The following is a 22,185-nucleotide window of genomic DNA, read 5'->3' as shown; positions in this document are numbered from 1 at the left end:
TGCGTTCCTGGTCTCACTAGCCAGAACACTTCTCCTTGAAGCAGGGTCTGGCTGAATCCATTATCAAAGTCAGATAATTAGAAAGTCTGGCAGGGTTTTTCTGTTTCGAAGAAACCATTTGCTATTCTGATGGGCGGGACCTCCAGGGTACATGCTCCTCCAAATAGCATTGAATCACAAATTTTTTATTGTGGAACAACATGTAAGTGATTTGAGGAAGTCAGCAATGGAGAAGTTACCTGAAAAAACTCAGTTAAAAAATGTTGAAGTTTGCCTACTATGTGGTTTTAACTTTAAATGAAAATTTTTAAAGACAAAAGAAACAAGCACAATCTGTTCGGTAATGGCCGGGCCTATTAGAGTGAGCAATAGTTGCTAAGCTAAAACCAGGGAAATAGGCAAGGACATCACAGTTCAAAACTAGTGTTTCATACATATTTTTGCAAATCGTTGATATTGCCAACAGAAGGGCAGAATATATCCAACCAGATTTGGTTTGCACCAATCATAGCACTATACGAGTTTCTCACTTTCACTAGACCAAAATATTGCACCCCTAATGTTGCTGTCATGCGCTGTGCATTGTACTAATTTGTCAACGGTTTCTTCTTTCATATGATTTCCCCAGCATCATAGTTAATTTATTTCTTCAGCATCACAAAAAGTAAAAATGTTTTTTCCAACCATAAACCTATTAACCCTTGCCTTAAAGTTATATGTTTTCACCTCCTTTGGTTGACTTGCTGTCAATTTGTCAATCAGAGGTGTGATTGTAAAAAAAAAAAGACACACCCACTTCTGGAGATCACGCCAGTTTGTAGTGGACTTGTTGGTCCTCATAATATATTTATTCAGTGGAAACACTGAATAAATTCAGTGGGAACACGCCTTATTAGTTTATTGTGTATTCAAGGTGTTTGCCAAAAACATCTGAAAGAATTAATTGCACTAGATGGGTCTTTCAATTAAAAATGTAGGGCTAGCAGTGTCTGCTACCAGTGTCTACTTGTGGCAGCCAGTTCATCCATAATTTCCAGCTCACAGTACCATACTTACCGTCATCTCCTTTGCCACCAAGGCACTTAAGTTGCGTCTTTACGAAGTTAGCTTTGAGTTTGACCAACTGTGACATTTGGTGCAACCTTAAGAGACTGTGGCATAGCATTCAAGCATTACACAACCTCTCCTTAATAATTCAGTGCATGCTATGCATATTACATTTAGCTGTGTGTGTTCTCACTTGGCCTCCAGCCGCTGCATTTCATTGGCCGCATGTCCTCATCTGCCAATGGAATGGCTGATGATTTTAGTTGAGCTACATTTTCCTTTACACTTCCTCCTACTACCCAGGTTGTCTGTGGTACACATTTATTCATGAAACTGCAGCCCCTGTAGTTGACGAGCCACACCACAAAATGTGCTGTGTAACAATTGTAGGTGCACTAGGTACAATTTTGCAGCAAAAACAAAAAACAAGACTTGCCATTGATGTGATTAATAATGGATTACATTTGTATAGTGCTTTATCTAGACACCCAAAGCAGTTCATAGAGAAGGGGGGAAACTCACCTCAACCACCACCAGTGTGTCACACCCACCTGGGTGATGCACGGCAGCCATTTTGCGCCAGAACACTCACCACACATCAGCTTGAGGTGGTGAGAGGGAATCATTGAGCCAGTTATACTGGTTGGATGATTAGGTGGCCAGATGGAGAGAGCCAGGTTGGAAATTTTGCCAGGACACGTCCTACACTTCGCGATAAGTGCCGTGGGTTCTTTAATGACCATGGTGAGTCAGGACCTCAGTTTTGACGTCTCACCCGAAGGACGGCATCTCCTACAGCACAGTGTCCCCATTACTGCACTGCTTTTTTTTTTTAAGTAGGACCAAATGGAAGACTGTCCCCTACTGGCCCACCGACACCACTTCCAGCAGAAACTCAAGTTTTCGCGGGAGGTCTTCCATCCCAGTATTAGCCAAGCCCATTCCTGCTTAGCTTTTCTCATGCGGCAGAGCCAGGGCACATGTTGGTACGGCTGTTCGGCTAGTAGGTAAAGAGTAGACGTTTTCTCTTGTTTATAGATAGTTATGTATGACACACTGGGAAGTGTTCCAAATAACATCTTTTAATTCTTTCTATTTCATTCTCAGCAATTGAGAAAAGCTGTTAGCGTGTTTTAAATCTGCTCCCTCTGAAGGTTTGCTTTCAAGGGTTGCGCTTGGGAAGGAGGATAAAACTAAAAAAAAGAAAAGAAAAAAGAAAGAAATAGCAAAATAAGTCAGTTGGATTACTTTTGAGTGGGTGGTGAACATAGTTTGTCAATCAAAGAAGGTTGAATCAGTTCATCTGGATACAACGTTGATTGACAGATACGTTTCATCACTCAACTAAGTGACAGCTTCAGTCTAAACTGATATCCCCACCCTTATAAACAATACGGTACAATACAGTTACCTAACGACCGAAACCAACGATCAGTTTCATATGCAAATAAGGGTGTGACAAATATAGGTGTGACCACTGAGGACTAGTCCTCCGTGAATAGTACACATGACCTTTGAAGCTCTAGTTAATGGTCACATCCATATTTGCATATGAAACTGGTCGTTGGTTTCGGTCGTTAGGCACTGTATTGTACCGTATTGTTTATAAGGGGTGGGGATATCAGTTTAGACTGAAGATGTCACTTAGTTGCGTGATGAAACGTATCTGTCAATCAACGTTGTATCCAGATGAACTGATTCAAGCTTCTCTGATGTTCTTACCTGGATAATGGAGCATGCATCAAGACATAGCTTATCAATGGAGTTGATTTACACCACAGCAGCACCGTCAAAGCAGCATTCAGGTGTGTGTGGGACATATGCAGTTTTGCAATTTTTTTTGTTCTTTTTTTCCCTCCGTTTGCTTTCACAAATCATGATTTTCGCCATGTGCAACTGAGAATGAAGATAGAAGAAGCATCATTAATGATTGGTTTTAGGTGGCCTTGTGTGAGTCAGTAGGTAGCATGTATTTACTATGGCAGCATATGCCTTGAGCATGGCTTGAATACTGCCGGGGTCAGGGATTTGAGGTTAGTTTAGATTATTTTGCAGTCATGTTCTACTTATACAACTCAAACCCACTTGTAAATAAACAATAAGTCATCACTTCTGAAGCATTGATAAAGCAAAGCAAGTTTAGACTGACTGAAAAGGTGTAGGCTGAAGCCTTGGCTCACCTACCCTTGTTACATTAATTATTTTGTACAGATCCCTTTAGATTTATACACTGAAAATTAAAGAAAGAAGACAAAAGGAAAGAAAAAGGAAAATGAGAGAGACTATTTTTATGTTTTATATATGTATCTTGTTATTATATATACCCAAAAGTCCCAAACAAAAAGTATACACACAGTGGTGTTCATACCTCAATTTTATGTTTGTTAATCATCGCATTTTTAAATATACTTTTTAAATCTATGAAGTGTAGTATACTGAGTCCCTCTCTGGGCAGCCATACTGCAACATGATGCAGTCCATTGTGCAGCGCTCGGTGTCCTTGGACTAGAAGAGTGCGATAGAAATGCAGGTCATTCAGTCAGCGGTAAATAAAAACTAGTGCAGAAACATAACTCCAACCTATATAGATTCACAGAGCCAACTGTATAACAAGATGAAGGACCTTGTGTACAGTGCACTTTACATTTACGTATATCCAGTATTTAGTGTCCGTTTGCTGTGCACAGCATTCACAGTCATTACCTGTTCCTCCAGCGAATTGGTCTAACAAAAGGAACATGATTTATAAGCTTGTAACACACATTAGTACCAGGCTGTGTTGTCATTATTTAATGCTGTCATTCCTTATTGCCACCCCCTGGTCAGTGGGCAGGAATTAATCTTGCCATTCATTATAGTTATACCCTAAGTCAATATGGGTGGTAGGCTGTGTGGCGCTCGCTATTGTGCTCAAATTAAACTGCGTGTGTCCAATGTATCACTAAGTATGACCCTTACATGGTAGTGCAGACAATTTATCATAACCTGAATCCCGATGTATTTTTAACGTGACACTTTTGGCAAGCAGCAAAAGGTCTGGGGCGCTCACTCAACTCACTCGCGCCATTGACGGTCGCTGTTATTATTTCGGAGAATATCACTGAACCATAGACAGTAAAACTCCCTTGTTCCTGTGGGACAGATAATTGCATGTGTCCTGCAGCTGGATAAGTCATATCGTAATGACGCGCCGGAGAGCCTTTGAAGCAGTAATCTTAAACTCCACAACAGTTGGATCTCTACCCCAGTAGTGTAAAATAACGCTTCCATTCAGTTCCCGTTGTATCAGAATGAAGTTTTAGGATGAGAATACCGTCGGGGGTGTTCGTGACCGGCACATAATACATCGACAGCATGCGGGGTGAGATCATATTGGTGGAATGACATCACTACCACACAAGGCTTAAGTTGGGGAGTTGGGCCTAAGGGAAGAGCCAGAGTATTTCATTATTCAGTGGGTTACAGACGTCGAACATTACTTATACATTAGAGTCTTAGCTTGTTCTTTTTCAGCCAGGAACGTTTCATTATTTAGGGAGACAAGTGCAGTGCAGTGGGAGACCTATCAGTGCTTGGTAATGTTTTAAAGATCACATGAATAAGTCCCTTTTTTCAGCTCTAAATTTTCTTTTTTCCTCGTGACCATGCTCTGGCTTTAACCCTTCCATCTTTTAATCACTTTAAATGAAAACTTTTCAATATACCTCAAATGAGCATCATCACAGAAGAAAACAATGTGTGGATGAATTAATTTTTCAGTTTATGATACCTCTCTTTTACCTGTCTAAAAAAAGGAGACTTGGGGCGTCCCAGTAACGTTGCGGTCTATTCCGTTGCCTTCCAACACAGGGTTAACCAGTTCGAATCCCCGTGTTACCTCCGGCTTGGTCGGGCGTCCCTAGAGACACAATTGGCCATGTCTGCGGGTGGGAAGCTGGATGTGGGTATGTGTCCTGGTCACCGCACTAGCGCCTCCTCTGGTCAGTCGGGACACCTGTTCGGGGGAGAGGGGGAACTGGGGGGAATAGCGTGATCCTCCCACGTGCTACAGCCCCCTGGCGAAACTCCTCACCATCAGGTGAAAAGAAGTGGCTGGCGACTCCACATGTATCGGAGGAGGCATGTGGTAGTCTGCAGCCCTCCCCGGCTCGGGCAGAGGGGGTGGGGCAGCAACCGAGAAAACTCGGAAGAGTGGGGTAATTGGCCGGATACAATTGGGGAGAAAAAAAGGGGGGGTCATAGTAGCCATCTTGTCATAACACAATAATGTCCTATAATAAAAATAATTTCATTGAAAGTATAGATTACAATAAGCACCCAAAAGTGCAAAGTGATACTGAGTCTCACATCAGTGGCTTTCTTCGGCATTAGGTAGCGGGGGAACAGGCTTAGCATTTTGCCAGATGAACAGCCGGGACTAATTCTGGAAGACGAGGGCACCTATTCCTGAAGTTTCGCCGTGCCGTCCAAGCTGGGGGCTGGCATCTGTTTGGGATTAGCCGGGGGATTTTTGTAAGGATGACGGTCAGTTCGCTTGTAACTTCATTACTGCGTGGCTTTCAATTGTGGCGGGTAACCTCAGACACCCAAGTGTGACCATAATGCATGCTGAGATAGTACACAGTCACACACACACACACACACAAACACACATGCACAAAGATACACGCATCCTGCACACTGCACACTCATAAACACAGGATTGTGAGCTTGCAGACAGACAGGTGAACAAGGATAAACAGACTCATGTAAACACACATCCATCAGTTCATGCACACCCACATGCCCCTGCACAAACACACATATACCTGAATGCACACACTCCTTCCTACACAACATGTGTACGCAGTCACACTCTCAAACACTCGCCGACAAATTCAAGGACGTGTGCAACACAGATGGCAGAGTGTAATGATGCTTTAGAGGCGAAGATGCTGCACAAACAAACAGAACCGTGGAACGAATTTGATAATCAAATAAAATAGGGCAAGTGTGCGATGAGGGGTCTGACAGATAATTTTCATTTTACATGGCTGTTGAGCATCCCCATCTTAAATGATCTTCAGCTGGTGGTTCTTGGGGAATGGGTTTATATACACTAGTATTGATCGCTGTAATGAGTCCACAAGAATATGATAGAAACACATGAGCCAGGAGGGATGCTACATCAAAATGAGCTTCTGACCACACTCATAAACGCTGATGAGAGATGTGTTCTGTAAATGGACATTTTACTCATTTCACTATCGTTTCCTCTGAATCCTAATTTGATCACATGAATGAATTAAGAGTGTCTTTCTGTTCACAGCTATGGGCTGTTGAAGATGTGGTTTGGAGGGGTAGATGCACAGATGCTGCCACGCCGAGGGCAAATCAATAGTTTTCAGGGGAGGCAGTTCTTTATTCATTTCTCCAGGCTAGAATTTACCAGCTCAGCTGAGGTTTTGAGCTACCTCATCTCTCTAACCTCTACACTAATGTTAACACCTTGGCCCACCGTGATTTGTATGTTCATTCATTCTCTGTATAGTCACACGGGCGCTGGAGCCCGTCCAGCAGAAACGGGGAGGAAGGCAGGGACACACCACAGACAGGGACACACCACGGACAGGGTGCTAGTCCATCACAGGAAACAACACACACAATCACTAGGACGCTATCTGTGTCTGTGGAGAATCCCCACAGACAAGGAGAGTGTCCTGTTCCCCCCGACATAGTCTCTGTCCTTGGGCAGGGGGAGGGAGCCAGAGCCCCCAGCAGAGACCAACAGAAACACAAGGGAGGACATGTGAGATCCACACAGAAGGCCTCGGATTGAACGGGAGAACCTCTTGTTGTGCAACAGTGCGAAATACTAAGCCAGAAAGCTGCCCATCGTTAATACAGAGAACTGATGGATTTCTGATTTCTATGTTGTATTTCAACACTACTCGTTGTAAGAAGACACCTGCATGTATTATACCGGGGCTTTGTGGCTGCTTTTCTTTCAAGGCCACCTCCAGTGAATGTATGAGCGTGGGTGCATGTGCACAAGGAATTGTTCAGATACATATGACATTGTGCGTTTTTGCATGTGTTTGTGTCTGATGCGTTTACACCTTATAGATTATAATTCGAAGCAGTCCCCTGTTACATGACGTTCGAGCAGTATGTCTTAATGTCAGTGTGAATCACAAAACAAAACAGCGGCAATGCAGCAACATCCAACCGCTGTAGGACAAAATATGGTTTTCCCCTGGCGCGCACAACTGCCGCCATGGGCTGTGCATCACAAATTGCAGCTAGTCACACTCACTCACTCACTCACTCTCACTCACTCTGTCACTCATTCACTCACACTCACGCACTCACTCACTCACATACTCACACACATTCACTCACTCACACTCATTCTCACTCGCTCACTCATACGCACATTCACTCACTCATTCACTCACTCACTCTCACTCACTCACTCACTCACTCACCCATACGCACATTCACTCACTCATTCACTCACTCTCACTCGCATACGCACATTCACTCACTCACTCATTCACTATCACTCACTCACTCACTCACTCACTCACTCACTCACTCACACTCACTCATACGCACATTCACTCACTCATTCACTCTCACTCACTCACTCACTTACTCTTACTCACTCACTGAGTCACTCACTGAGTCACTCACTCACTCACTCACTCACTCACTCACTCACTCATTCACTCACTCGCTCACGGGCGACCTGAGAGGGACGTTTAGTAGGGATGTTTAGTAGGACGCGTTCCCCCTACATGCGCAGTACAGGTGCTCTGTGGGTCTGTATGGTTCCTTGCTTGTTCTAACGCCACCACACAATGCACTTCACATCAACAGAAACCAAGGTGGTTTTCCTGGAAATAGAAAAATCAAACAGCTTGTGTCTTTGTGTTTGCTTGGCCGTGAAACCTCACTTTGTTAAATGGTAATCACATCACATATGAGTAGCTCAAACTAATGTGTGGCATTTCATGTAATTAATTATTTATTTTATTTTGAGATACTTTATTGATCCCCATAGGGAAATTGTGCTCTGCCCAGGGACCAACTCCAGTTCTTCTTTCTGTTGCCTCGGTCAGGGGCACAGACAGGAGTACTAACCCTAACATGCACGTCTTTTTGATGGTGGGGGAAACCGGAGCACCCGGAGAAACCCATCCCAGACACAGGGAGAACATGCAAACTCCACACAGAGGACAACCTGGGATGACCCCCAAGGTTGGACAACCCCGGGGTTCAAACCCAGGACCTTCTTGCTGTGAGGCGACAGTGCTAACCACTGGTGCCACCATGCCGCCCAAATGTTTGGCATGTTTGGCACACTCATGTTACTGCTATTTAATTTTTAGGGGAGCAGAAGGGTATTTGTTTATACAACTTCTTTGTAATGCTAAATGGATTCAGCGTGGCGGGATGGCTGCCTAAGACATGTCGCTTTAATATCGCTTTCTGTAGGTTTTCTTGGAAGACCTTCAAAGATTCAGTTTGGCTCATATAGATGTCATTGACATTGTTTTTTTCCCTTTTCTCCTTGTTTGTGTGCAGACTCCGAAGTCATCTACCGGAATCATGACGGCCATGTCATCAAGTTCAACATCCTCACTAATGAAACCGAGATCGTTCTGACAAATACCACGTTTGTGAGTCGAGGTTTCCTTTACCTAATCTCATACTGTGTTATGCATAGACACTTGCAAACCCAGTGCCCCGGCACTATGCAAATATGCATTCCTACAATACACGTTGACGTTTCGGTAAATGTCAAGCGCAATGCTTTTTTAATATAAAGTCGAAAGGACTATTTATTTCTCTCTCTCCTTCTCTCTTTTCAACCAGATTAATTTCAACATGGCAAAGTATTCCATCTCTCCTGACTTAAAGTATGTCCTCTTCGCTTATGATGTGAAACAGGTAAATTCCTTGTACTTGTACTTTATGGTCCGATTCTTTTTGCAAAGTCAAATGAGAACATAACATGTTTGCTCAACCATTGCCAGGTGCAACCTTTATAAACAAAAAATAAATTATGAATATGAAAAATCATATTCATCATCTTTATTTTATAAGACCATATCCTCGTATCACTTATATTGGTTTTGTATTACATTATCAAGTTTACCACTTGCCAGGATGGAATAATGTATATGTTAATGAAAATATTATTAAAGTACACAGTCTGGCTTAATTTAGTCTACAAATGTTGAATAAACGAAAAATAAAAAAAGATGATTTGGCTGAGTTTAGCCGGCTTTACCTTCTTTGCCCCTGCTGTATGTTTAACATATCTGCTTTTATTACCCATAAGCCTGTTTAGCACAAACCACAGCTTACATGGAGTGCTGTTTATAAATTGCATAGCTTGCCATTTTGCCCAGAAATATTAACATAAAGTTTACGTCTTAAAATAACCCGTGGGCCATTCTGAATAAGATATGCTCTCTCTCTCTCTTTCTCTCTGTCTTTACTGTCTTTATCTCTGCCCTTACCCCATCTCCACTTTACATGAACTTTTTTATCCCTCGCTGGAGCGATGCATTTCTCTTGCTAGCACACAGCACAGCTTTTGTAAACAATACCATGTTGGATGTCATCAGTGTTTGAGTAAACAGCCACACCAAATCCTTGACTGATATAATTCATGATGTGTATATATGTATATATGTATATATGATTTTGTGTGTGCATGTGTGTGTTTGGGAAAGAGGATTTGTTTAAAATTCAAGTGTAGGTTTTGTGTGATTGGCAGGGTTACATTCATTTATTAAAACGGCACTGGGGTGAATTTGTATCGACTTTGTGCAAGCTTTCTATCAAAAAAGAGTAGATGTAAAATGAGATATGCAAATTAGACCCTCCACTCTGGAGGGGATCAACCGTAAGGATTAGTGGCAAGAGATTAATCTGAAATAATTTGCATATTTTACATGAGAGGTTAGAGTTATTATTTGAGCTATGTGGCCAGCGCTGATGACGTCGCTTGTCCATTTCCGACGCTGACATGTTTTTGCCATTATGCTATTTAGGGGGACAAACAGGATGGATTTCATATTTATAAAATTGGCTTTTTACTTATTTTACATCAAAATCCGATCACCTTAAATTCCTCTAACATTTTCTTGATTACATCATCAAATCCCAGCAGGTGGGCGAGCAACATTTCAACCAGTAAGATAATACAAAATGTTTTGAACGATCCAATCAAATGCAGAAGCAATGTCTTGTCCCCTCCTTCCCTGTTTTACTTGGAAAGATGTCACATTACGGAAGCAAGATACAGTCCAAATGTCATTTCACGTTGTCCTTAATACCTCACTTGGTTAAATTTGTGGCAGATGGTAGAAATGTGAAATTGTGATAGATTGAGATTTCTTGGTTTCTGTGCATTTAACTTAAACTGTAATATTTCCAACCACTCAAATAAGTAGATGTTCGGTGTTCATTATCCCCAAACTACTTATTTTGAACTAGAAGAGTGCACTCAGTAGAGCGCATATCTCCACCAGGCGTATCGCCCCTTCCCCAGTGCTCGGACATGGACGAAAAAGCAGCTGAGGAGGTAGCACTCAGTTGCATAAAACAGCTTTTTCCGAAGTTTTGAATCACCGCAACCACGAGGTCGATCATACAGCCATAACTGCACAAAAAAAATGTTGGGCTAACAGGCCCAGTAAGTAGTATGCGAGATGAGCAGCGGACAGATACACGCACACATACAAAAAAGTGTTTTTCCCGCCATCATAAGACTTTTGCGCAGCACCCAAGTCGGCTGAACGGGAAATCCGACTTTTGTGAGGGAGAAGGACGTCAGTCTCTCAAGTGGCAGACCACGACTGACACAGGCAAGTGAATTCCGGAGTCTATGGAGAGATTCGACCCGGTTAAAGTCTGTCTTAGAGCACTAGCTAGCTACTTTGGCTAAAAACAAGCCAGTGCTAGCTTAGCAGCAGAATCTCCTGGCGGTTACACAGGGGTCAGCGATTGTGAGCAAAGCCAGGAAAGCCCAGTCTGAGTGACAGCTATTCACAGTCTAGCGACAGTAGAATCCGTTCATAAAGTAAACCACAGTAGGCTGTATTTCTAGAAATCGGAGAAAATGCTCAGCGAGGAAGTATAAATAAAACCGTCGGTCACGCCCACAGCTGACGGTTGAGTCCACTTGGTTCTTAGCACATACAGGGCCAGCTCTATGGAGTCGGAGACTTATCAAGTCTGTGCAGCAATTGATTATCGGATAAAAATCATAAAATAGGACGGGCAAACCATAAACTCAGTTGAAAATTGGAAAGCAAGGAAGCAGAGCAACAAACAAACAAACAAACAAACGAACAAATAAACCCTCTGCTGGCCGTCAGTTGACAACCGGAAATGACTCGGTAGGGCATGTGCATGCGCAGAAAGAACGCAGCAAGATCGTTTACATGGTATAATTTTTCTTTTGATCAGTTTATGAAAAGGTTTAAACTACCCCTCTACAACCAATTGAAATTTCAATCGGTTTTGGCCTGTTTATTCTGCTTGAGATGTTTATGTGGAGTATTTTTATTGTTTGGGCTTTTAAACCGATTATAATCGGAATATTAGGCTCCATGTAAATGTTGCTGCTCAATCAACCGTAGATGTGAGTTGCGCATGCGCATTGATCAGGCAGCGACAGAGCGCAGCACTGGTCGAGCGAGCTAGAGAGTGTATGAAGAGTCCCAGAAAGTTGAATCAGTTCATCTTGACACAACGTTTATTGGGAGAATTTTTTCATCACTCATCTAAGTGACTTTGTAAATCTCAGCTGACTGCAGGTATCCCCACCCTTATAAACAGCACAGCTGCATGATGACCGAAACTGATACAGTTGCGTCACAACAAAACCAGCATTTGGTTTCATATATAAATTGCTGTGACTATTAACTAGAGTTACAATGGCCACGTATACTATTCACAGAGAATTGGGGAATAGTTGCAATCACAGCATTGTAAGATGGCGACAGGCCCCTCCCTCAGTTCAAGGATGGTCGTTCGCCCTTCACATAGATGGCCTATTTGACTCCCTGTTCAAACCAGCGTTTGTTCCTCCCTATCAAGGATGTGCACATCCTCATCCTTGAAAGAGTTGGCCACTGGCCTGTAGATGGGTGTAGACTGCGGAGTCCTGGCCTGATGAGGTAGCTCTTCTGTGCTGTGCCATCCTCTTTGCCAGAGCCAGTTTGTTTTCCCTGATGTACAATTCGGATGAATGAAGGGAGGGAGCGGCAATAGCGAGGAACGTTTTTCAAAGGTTTTGAATCACTGCAACCACGAGAGGTTCTTCATTACACACTCATAACTGTGTACAAAAAATAAATTAGGCTGATTGGTCCAGTAGTATGCATTTTTAGCTGTGGACAGACAGACAGACACACACACACACACACACACACACACACACACACACACACACACACACACACACACACACACACACACACACACGTACACAAACACATGCATGCGCGACCACATATAATCTCCTCCCAGGCTCTGTGTGGCAGGGATAACAACAGTAAGCATGCTGGTTTGAGTATAACATTTGGAGGAAACATCACTCCCTTTGAATCCTGCCCCTAGCCATAAGGCTGAAAATACTTGTGTGAAATCTTGTATTTTCAGACCTTGTGAAAAAAAGTAAAAAAACAAAAAAACAAAAACAAAAACAAGAACAGATGGAGGGAGGCAGTGATGTCCAAGGTTCAACTGTAGCCCCCCCCCCCCACACACACACACACACACAGGCTAAAAGGCATGAAACACTAACAAGTGGAGGACGGCAAGAAATGAACAAGTTCTTTAACATGAAACACTTAGTGAAGCCTCACCAGAGCGTATCTGAAACTATATTATGTGGATTATGTCATAATGTTGTTTGAAATCTCCTTCTACAGAACATTTTGTACCTCTCTAAGACTATGCCTGCTATCGAGCTTAAGTTTTTTTTTTCCCTGCTATAATATAAATTGCAAGACTCATTTTCTGACACTTGCAATGGTGCTTATCTGGGAATTTAAGCAGTCCCACGGTTGACTGTAAGTTCCTCTGAGTGAAGTAAATATAAAAAAAGAAACCCAAATGAATAAATGTGCATCCAGTGTCTTTATGCTCCTTTACACCTGTCTCCTCTGTCAATTTAGAACAGTCATCAAGAAGGAGCATAAATAGATATATTCACCAGCTGAATGGCTTTTCATTCAAAGTATATAGCCTACATAGAAAATGAATAATGAATAAATAAAGTAACTAAAACAACCAGAAAACAACCAGCCTTTCATCATAGTTATTCTAGCAGCACAAGATGTGAGCACCATGGAGCGAAGCTGTTCAGTTTTGCCCGTAGGAAGGAGTATTTATTTAGAAAGGTGGTGCACCCCCCCAAAACAATGCGGCTCCAATACCAATACACTTTCATTTTGGATATGTTTGTGTCTGTGAGTCACAACAATTTTATACCTAGCAGGCTACTGTTGGTGGATGTTTTGTATGAAAGTGGACAGTTTTCTCAAAGTATTGTCTCTTTTTTCATCGGTACATTTCATCTTCTACAAGTTCTAGGCATTCAGAAGATCCAAAAATACATTTTTATAAATATATTGAATGTAACATAATGGAAGACAAGTTTTCACCCAGTTTTGACCAGGGAGTGCTGAATAAAAAAATAAAATAAAAAAGAACAGGAGTGGAGTAGGAGCAAAGAGATATAGTGTCCAGTACATACGTTCCAACAAATGTCAAATGTATGCAATATAAATCCATCCATTCATCCATTATCCAAACCGCTTATCCTACTCAGGGGTGCTGGGATGTTAGAGCCTATTCCAAGAGTCATTGGGCGGCAGGCGGGGAGACACCCTGGAAAGGCCACCAGTCCGTCACAGGGCCGACACACACATTCGCACCTAGGGACAGTATGGCCAATTCACCTGACCTACATGTCTTTGGACTGTGGGAGGAAACCGGAGCACCCGGAAGAAACCCACGCAGACAACATGCAAACTCCACACAGAGGACGACCCGGGACGACCCCCAAGGTTGGACTACCCTGGGGCTTGAACCCAGGACCTTCTTGCTGTGAGGCAACCGCACTAACCACTGCACCACCATGTCACCTGCAATATAAATAAAAATCCGAAAACACTTGCTTAAATTATAAACCACAAACAACAAAAGCAAAACCGTGACAAAAAGGAAACGCGAAAACGAAAGGGTAGATAGACTGCAAACAAAACGCAGAGTAACTGCAAATAATGTGGCAAACACACTGCAAACACCCTGCATCAGGAACGTTTCTGTTCGGCTTAAATAGAAGGGTACCAGTCACAGTTGCACCCTAGAAGTTTCCCAATACCAAGTACTGCACTTACCAATTGGTGTCCTTGAGGAGTACATGTTTGACAAGCTGAGCATAGGAGCACAAACATGCAGGATTGCAACACATAAAAACTTAATTTAACTTTTGAGATGAGCGGAACTTTTCGGTATTGTGCAATATCTAGAGGTAGCAGAATTTCCTACAGAGCTGAAAAAGTCAGAGCAAATGTTCAAATTAGCATCACTTTTCCAAAAGGGGCAAATATTTAACATATACACTGTAGATTTCGCATCACAAAGTTTCTAGGAAGTGACAAAACAGGCATAGTACGAAAATTATGATATTTTACAATTGTGGGCTTTGCTTTCTTCTGCCATTGCTGTTATGAATGTGTGGTTCTTTTGCATATCCTCACGTCTGCATCCATGGCATCCTCAATTAAGTGGGCAGATCAAGAAAACAAAGTGCAGGCAAGTACACTTATTGAGAGACGCCCCCTGTAGTGGCTGCCGTAAAGGGAATACAAAATAATTTGAGTACTGAGTGGAAAATCGCTAGTGAACTCTGGTCAAAAGCTCCGGCTAGGAGCCGTGAAGTTGAGTTTGCAGGCCTGTTAAGCTGTAGCAGCTACATCAGATGTTTGTCTGACCTCGCCTCACCTCCACCACTGAATATACAGTATTTCTGTCAAAGCAAAGACTTCCCAGCACTGGAACACTTTACCCACCCTCAAGCGATGTCCTTTATCAACAGGCCAGGGACACCATCATACATCTGCAACAATGCTCACATTATACTCCACAGCTCGCATGCAAAATGCATGCATACACAGACTCACACAGAAGCACAGATACTTGCACAAGCATGTACACACTTTACCATTACAGTATTCATTTGCTTTGCTTGCCTGCTGCCAATATTTAAACAAAGTTACACTTTTATTAAAGAAACGTAGGTCTGTTATTAACGCCTTCATACCCTCAGTATCATATCTGGGATACTGAAATAAAAGCAATATGAAATACATTTTAATCATCGTTCTACTTCCACCATGAGGAGATACCCCAATAGGTGACATCTCACAGGGCTGATGTTGCTGAAGTCATGGTTATTAGGTTTTCTGGTTTGTTGCATTTCTGGAATTTAATCTCCTGGTTATTAATATCATGGGATACCTGCATTTAGCTGAGACTGAAGAGGTCACGTAGACGAATGATGAAACTTGTCTCTTAATAAACATGTCCAGATGAACTGATTCAACTTTCTTTGATTATTAATATCGTTTTTGCATGTATGTAAATGTTGGCATAAACAACTTCTCTATTACTAGCCCGTGACTGTGCAATCCTAAAATAGCCTGATTTATTTTTTAATGAAGTGCGTGGAAGGAAATTATTCACCTTGGCGCATGTGATGTTTCTGTTGTGCATTTATGCACCAGACTAACAACGACTTACTGAACAGCAGCGTGGTTTATTGACCGAGGCTTATACATCCACCGTCATCTCTATCTATCTGTACTTTAAGTACCTCCAGCAGGTGGTGTAATGTCACGGTGAACACATAATATTCCTGTGAACATCACCCCCACACCCCTTTTTTAAATTAAGCAATTACCCTTATGATGCTTTGACATTTTGACACTGGGTTTACTCTTACATATTGAACAGATTTCAGCAACTTTTGTATTGTATTGAACATCTAACTCATCTAGAAATATGACAAATCTGTCTTCACCGAACCTCTAAGCACGTCACCTTCACACTCTAGGCCTGAATATATAACTCATACAGTTAGATGCATACTAAAGGTATGTTACAAATATTTTTCTAAAGGAAAATCTTAATGGTCCATAAGCTACGTATAGTCCTGTAGGTAGGCGGGGGACGTCTGTTGTGTCTTTAGGGGTACCTTGGCATTGTTGCGATTGTAGCAGCATCACTGTGATCACAATCAGGATCTGGTGGGATGTTCAACAGCTCTGGAGCCATGTTCTTGAAGAATGAATAATTCCTGATGACGACGTGTCCATTTCTGGCTGCTGTAACCATTGAGCCTTTGACTTTGCTCACAGTGTATGGCTCACTGTTATATGGTATGGTGAGCTTGTTATGCCTGAGCTGAGAATGAAGCACAGTGTCACCTGGAGTGAGTGTGTGGTGTAGCATGATGATGAGAGTCTGCATAAGATGTCATCTGTTGTCCTTTGCTCTCACTTTAGAGTCTGAACTGTTACTTGCAGTGTGAGTGAGTGAAGGAATCTTTATGTACACCTTGCGCTGGAACAACAGTTAGGTGGGTGAACTCTGTCATGCTGTGAGGTGTGGCTCAGTAGTCACGTAGGAAGATGTTCAGTTGTTGTTTCCAGGGAATTCCTTGTGTTTGGGCCACACAAACTGCGTTGCCCATTGTGCATATGGATCTTTCAGCTGTAGCATTAGCTTGAGGCCAAAGTGGTGAGATCTGGTGGTGGTGGAATCCTAGATAATCTGCAAACTGGGAGAACTGGTCGCTGTTGAATGGGGACCATGATCAGTTTTTACAATTCTGGGGATCCCAAGCATGGAAAAAACTTTGTCCATGACCGGAATGACTGTGTTAGCTGAGGTTGACGTTATGCTCGCGACAACTGGGTACCGTGTGTAATAATCCATGATGACAAAAAAGTACCCTCCAGTTGGAAGTAGTCCATAGAAGTCTGCACTAATGCTATGCCAGGAAGCTTCTTGCAGAACTGTCAGTTTTAGTGACTCAGTATGGGCAACTGGTGTGTTGGCCTGATGTGTGAGACAACGTGCTTCTGCTTTGCCGTCAATGTCTGAAATACCAAACCTTGGTTCTGAGTACTGCTTTATCAAAGTAAGTTGAATCAGTTCATCTGGATACAACGTTTATTGTCAGATACGTTTCATCACTCATCTAAGTGACCTCTTCAGTCTAGGTTGACTGCAGGTATCCCCACCCTTATAGACAATACAGCTGCATTACGACCGAAACCAATGATCAGTTTCATATGAAAATATGGGCATGACAATTAATGAGTGTTTCAATGGCCATGTGCACTTTTCACAGAGGATTTGGGAATGTTTGCAATCACAGCATTGTAAGGTGGTGACAGATGTACTCTTAGCCCCCCACCCCCACCCCGGTTCAGGAATGGTTGTTCCCTCTTCACATAGATGGCCTCTTTGACTCCCTGTTCTAACCAGCGTTCCTCCCTATCAAGGATGTGCACATCCTCATCCTTGAAAAAGTGGCCACTGGCCTGTAGGTGGGTGTAGACTGCATAGTCCTGGCCTGACATGTTAGCTCTCCTGTGTTGTGCCATTCTCTTGACCAGTGTCTGTTTAGTTTCCCCAATGTACAATTCATGGCAATCCTTCTGGCACAGCGTTGGTCCACCTTGGGGTGGAGCAACTTCTGGCACAGCGTGTTTTGGGGTTTGAAAGCAACTGAGACACGATTTTTGAAAAATACATGTCTCAACTTTTCCGACATTCCAGTCACATACAGAATCACCACTGGTTTACGCTTAGGCAGCTGTTGTCCTTCTCTCCTCGATTGGCTGGTGCACTGTTTGGGCGTCTTCCCGGCTTTGACAAATGCCCAGTTAGGAGAACCACACTTAACCAGGGCCTGTTTAATGTGGGATCTCTCCCCTTCCCCAGCCGCTGTGTCGGTGGGGATGTTGTCAGCTCGGTGGTACAGCGTCCTGATGACTCCTAGTTTGTGCGACAGTGGATGATGGGAGTTAAACCTTAAGTTCTTATCAGTATGTGTTGGTTTACAGTAAACATCAATAATCAAATGTCCCCCATCACCAATTGCAATTTCACAGTCTAAGAAGGCTAACCTGTCATTTTTCACATCCTCCCTGGTGAACCTGATGTGGTTGTCCAGAGTTAATGTGGTCAGTGAAATGTGGTACATCCTGATATTTAATTTTACCCCAGATGTTGTCCACAAATCTGAACCAATGGCTAGGTGGTGTCCCTGGATAGGACATCAGAGCCTTCTTTTCCACTTCCTCCATATACAAGTTGGCCACTACAGGTGAGACTGGGGAACCCATAGCACACCCATGCCTCTGTGTACTTTCTTAGGGTGTTGGTTACCCTTGTTTTATGGTTGTTTTGTGTTAATGTCTTGCAAAATAGTGTATAGGGAAACCAGAGTGATATGTGTTGAAAACGAGATGAAGGCTTGCTTATTCTCAAGGGTTGGTGTAGTATTTTGTGCTCACACCTTGTCAGGAAATGCACAAATTGAAAAGGGAATTGCTTGTATTGTAGGTCATGCATTTGACGCTGACATCTATAACATTTTTTTCTTCTTTGAAGGGATAATATACAGAGGTGACACTAATAGTAAAACCACATTTATCTTAGCTTGATTTAATATCTCACAATTTATTCTAACATACAGTATTTTGATGTAATTTTTGGACCATTAATAAGTAAGACAATATATTCAATATTAGAAGAGTGCCCTCTCAAGAGGGCGTCTGGGTTGCACAGCGGTCTATTCCGTTGACTACCAACATGGGGATCGTCGGTTCGAATCCCCACGTTAATCTCCGGCCTGGTTGGGCGTCCCTACAGACACAATTGGCCATGTCTGCTGGTGGGAAGCCGGATGTGGGTATGTGTCCTGGTCGCTGCACTAGCGCCTCCTCTGGTCGGTCAGGGCACCTGTTCAGGGGGAGGGGGAACTGGAGGGAATAAGCGTGATCCTCCCATGCGCTGCATCCCCCTGGCGAAACTCCTCACTGTCAGGTGAAAAGAAGTGACTGGCGACTCCACATGTATCGGAGGAGGCATGTGGTAGTCTGCAGCCCTCCCCGGATTGGCAGAGGAGGTGGAGCAGCGACCGGGACGGCTCGGAAGAGGCGGGTAATTGGATGGGTGCAATTGGGGAGAAAAAGGGGGGGGGGAGAAGAGTGCCCCCAGTAGAGTGCAGATCTCCACCTGGTGTATCTTCCCTTCTCCGGCGCTCGGATTTAGGTGAAAAACCAGCTGAAGAGTGAGCGCACACTTGTGGTGTAAAACAGATTTTTCAAAGGTTTTGAATCACCGCAACCATGAGAGGTCCTAGATCACAGTCAAAACTGCACAAAAATTATTAGGCTGAAAGGCCCAGTAGTGTGTGAGATTAACAGTGGACTAGATGTTGCACGAGTGCATAATTTTACTACTCGAGTACTCCTTTCCTGAAAAAAACTTCAGTTCTTGAGTAGTCATGGGGGGCTCGTACATCAATTAAAAAACAACACAACTGTGATAGAGTTGGTCTCAGCACACAGAGCAAAGCATACAATTGATGATGTGATATTAAGACAACATTTGGTCTTACCTTATTCAATGGTGAAGTATGAATGATACCGACAATATTTAACATTGTTGTTACCAACATACTACAGTAGCCCAAGATAGAAAGTTCAGTCAGCAAAGGGTTTTTTTTTTCACTAAGTGTTGTGTTTAGATATAGTGGCTGTTTTGTAAATTTGGTGTCTGCTGTCACCATCCTTCCTCTTGTGTACCAAGGGTTCTAACTGGAAAATGAGTGTGCGCAAATCACAATCTGATACACATATACATGGACAGAAAAGCTGGTGTTTTTCTGCCATTGTGAGGCTTTTGTGCATCACCCAAGTCGATTGAATGGGAAATAGGGGGAAAAAAGTTTTAATAAGTAGCGCTCAAGCTAAGAAAATGTACTTAATAAAAACGGTTTGCCTGTCAGTCTGCAGATGTACAGCCTCCTAGGTGGGCCCTCGAGCATGCACTTGGCTTAGATTTGGCAGCGACAGAGAGCAGGGTTGGTCGAGTGAGCTAGAGAGTGAATGAAGAGGGAGCAGCTATAGCAAGAATAAATGTTTTTTGAAGCATTTTAATCACTGCAACCACGAGAGGTTCTTCATCATACAGTCATAACTGTGCACACAATTTCTTTTAGGCTGATAGGTCGAGTAGTTTGCGAGATTAGCCACACACACACACACACACACACACACACACACACACACACACACACACACACACACACACACACACACACACACACACACACACACACACACACACACACACACATACACACGACCAAACGCATGATCAGGAATCAGGAACACTAACAGGGAGTGCAGTAGAGAGATGAAGAAGAGAGTGCAGGCAGGGTGGAGTGGGTGGAGAAGAGTGTCAGGAGTGATTTGTGACAGAAGCGTACCAGCAAGAGTTAAAAGGGAGGTTTACAGGATGGTTGTAAGACCAGCTATGTTATATGGTTTGGAGACAGTGGCACTGATGAAAAGACAGGAGGCAGAGCTGGAGGTGGTAGAGTTGAAGATGCTAAGATTTTCACTGGGAGTGACGAAGAAGGAGATGATTAGGAATGATTATATTAGAGGGACCGCTCAGATTGGACGGTTTGGAGACAAAGCAAGAGAGGCAAGATTGAGATGGCTTGGACGTGTGTGGAGGAGAGATGCTGGGTGTATTGGGAGAAGGATGCTGAATATGGAGCTGTCAGGGAAGAGGAAAAGAGGAAGGCCAAAGAGGAGGTTTATGGATGTGGTGAGGGAGGACATGCAGGTGGCTGGTGTGACAGAGAAAGATGCAGAGGACAGGAAGAAATGGAAACGGATGATCCACTGTGGTGACCCCTAACAGGAGCAGCCAAAAGTAGTAGTAGTAGGAATCAGGAACACTTTATTTGTCATTTAATTTCATGTACTTGTGCACATGAAATCAAACGAAATATAATCTCCCCCAGCCCAGAACGGTGCAACACAAAGACAAAAACACATGTAAAAACTACAAGAACACATATATCAAACTACAAAAAAAAAAAAAAATCACTGTCCGAGAGAACAAATGCCAGGATGACTGTCGGAATTGCCGGTCTGCATGGGCTAGCAGTTAGCTTAGCCTGCCCCGCTTCCACGTCCTGTCAGACTGCCCTCGGTGTTTCCTTCTCGGGCACAGCTCCAGGCAGGGCCGTGGTCCCTGGGCCCACCAGACACAGCAGACCAGGCTCCTCCAGCCGATCCAATGCCAGCTTTCCCAGCCAGACACCTTTGACACACCTCCCCGCACTCCACACGACAACACCAAAAACACAGTCAATGCTAGGCAAGGCCGCCACCAGACCGCCCTCGGTGTTATCGGGACTGCTGGTCTGCATGGGCCAGCAGTTAGCTTAGCCTGGCCCCGCTTTCGCATTCTGTCAGACCGCCCTCTGTGTTTCCTCTGCGGGCACAGTTCCGGGCAGGACCGTGGTCCCTGGGCCCACAGGACGCAGCCGACCAAGCTCTCCCAGCTGATCCAGCACCAGCTCTCCCAGCCATCCCAGCCATGATAATAAACAAAGTGCAGAATCACTTCATGTCCACCAGTTCCCTCTTACTATTGCTGCACTCTCGACAGAACCACAACCTTGATGACAGATTAGCCACGGAGAGAAACGAGTAGGAGGTAGAACAGTGGGAAACAAAAAATGTCAGCAACAATGTTGATGATGGGCAAAGGTCAATAAAGAGAAAAAAGATGGGGAATTGAAGAACAAAGTGAGGAAGATGAAAGAAAGAAAGTTCAAAATTCAGAAATTGGGGCGCATCCAGAGATGGGGGGTTAATTCTCTTTTTTCCATCATATGATCCAGGATTGCGGCCAGATAAATGACACATGGACAAATTATCAAAAATGAGCAATAAGAGACAGAAAAAGTGTTATAAATGTAACGTACGGCCTGTCGCATGTGTTTATATGGGGTGGTGCAGTGGC

General features: G+C 43.4%; 1 protein-coding gene across 1 annotated transcript in view; it reads left to right on the top strand.

The window, feature by feature from the left end:
* LOC130120297 (inactive dipeptidyl peptidase 10-like) overlaps window positions 1–22,185 on the top strand; it is a 279,769-nt gene that overhangs the window by 220,413 nt on the left and 37,171 nt on the right. The window contains exons 4-5 of the mRNA XM_056288837.1: window positions 8,617–8,711; window positions 8,908–8,982. Coding sequence (XP_056144812.1) covers window positions 8,617–8,711; window positions 8,908–8,982 — 170 coding nt within the window. The remainder of the gene's footprint in view (window positions 1–8,616; window positions 8,712–8,907; window positions 8,983–22,185) is intronic.

This window comes from Lampris incognitus, chromosome 11, assembly GCF_029633865.1.
Source record: "Lampris incognitus isolate fLamInc1 chromosome 11, fLamInc1.hap2, whole genome shotgun sequence".
Lineage (NCBI taxonomy): Eukaryota > Metazoa > Chordata > Actinopteri > Lampriformes > Lampridae > Lampris > Lampris incognitus.
The sequence above is the reverse complement of the archived record's forward strand: the minus strand, read 5'-3'. Positions and strand labels throughout refer to the sequence as shown.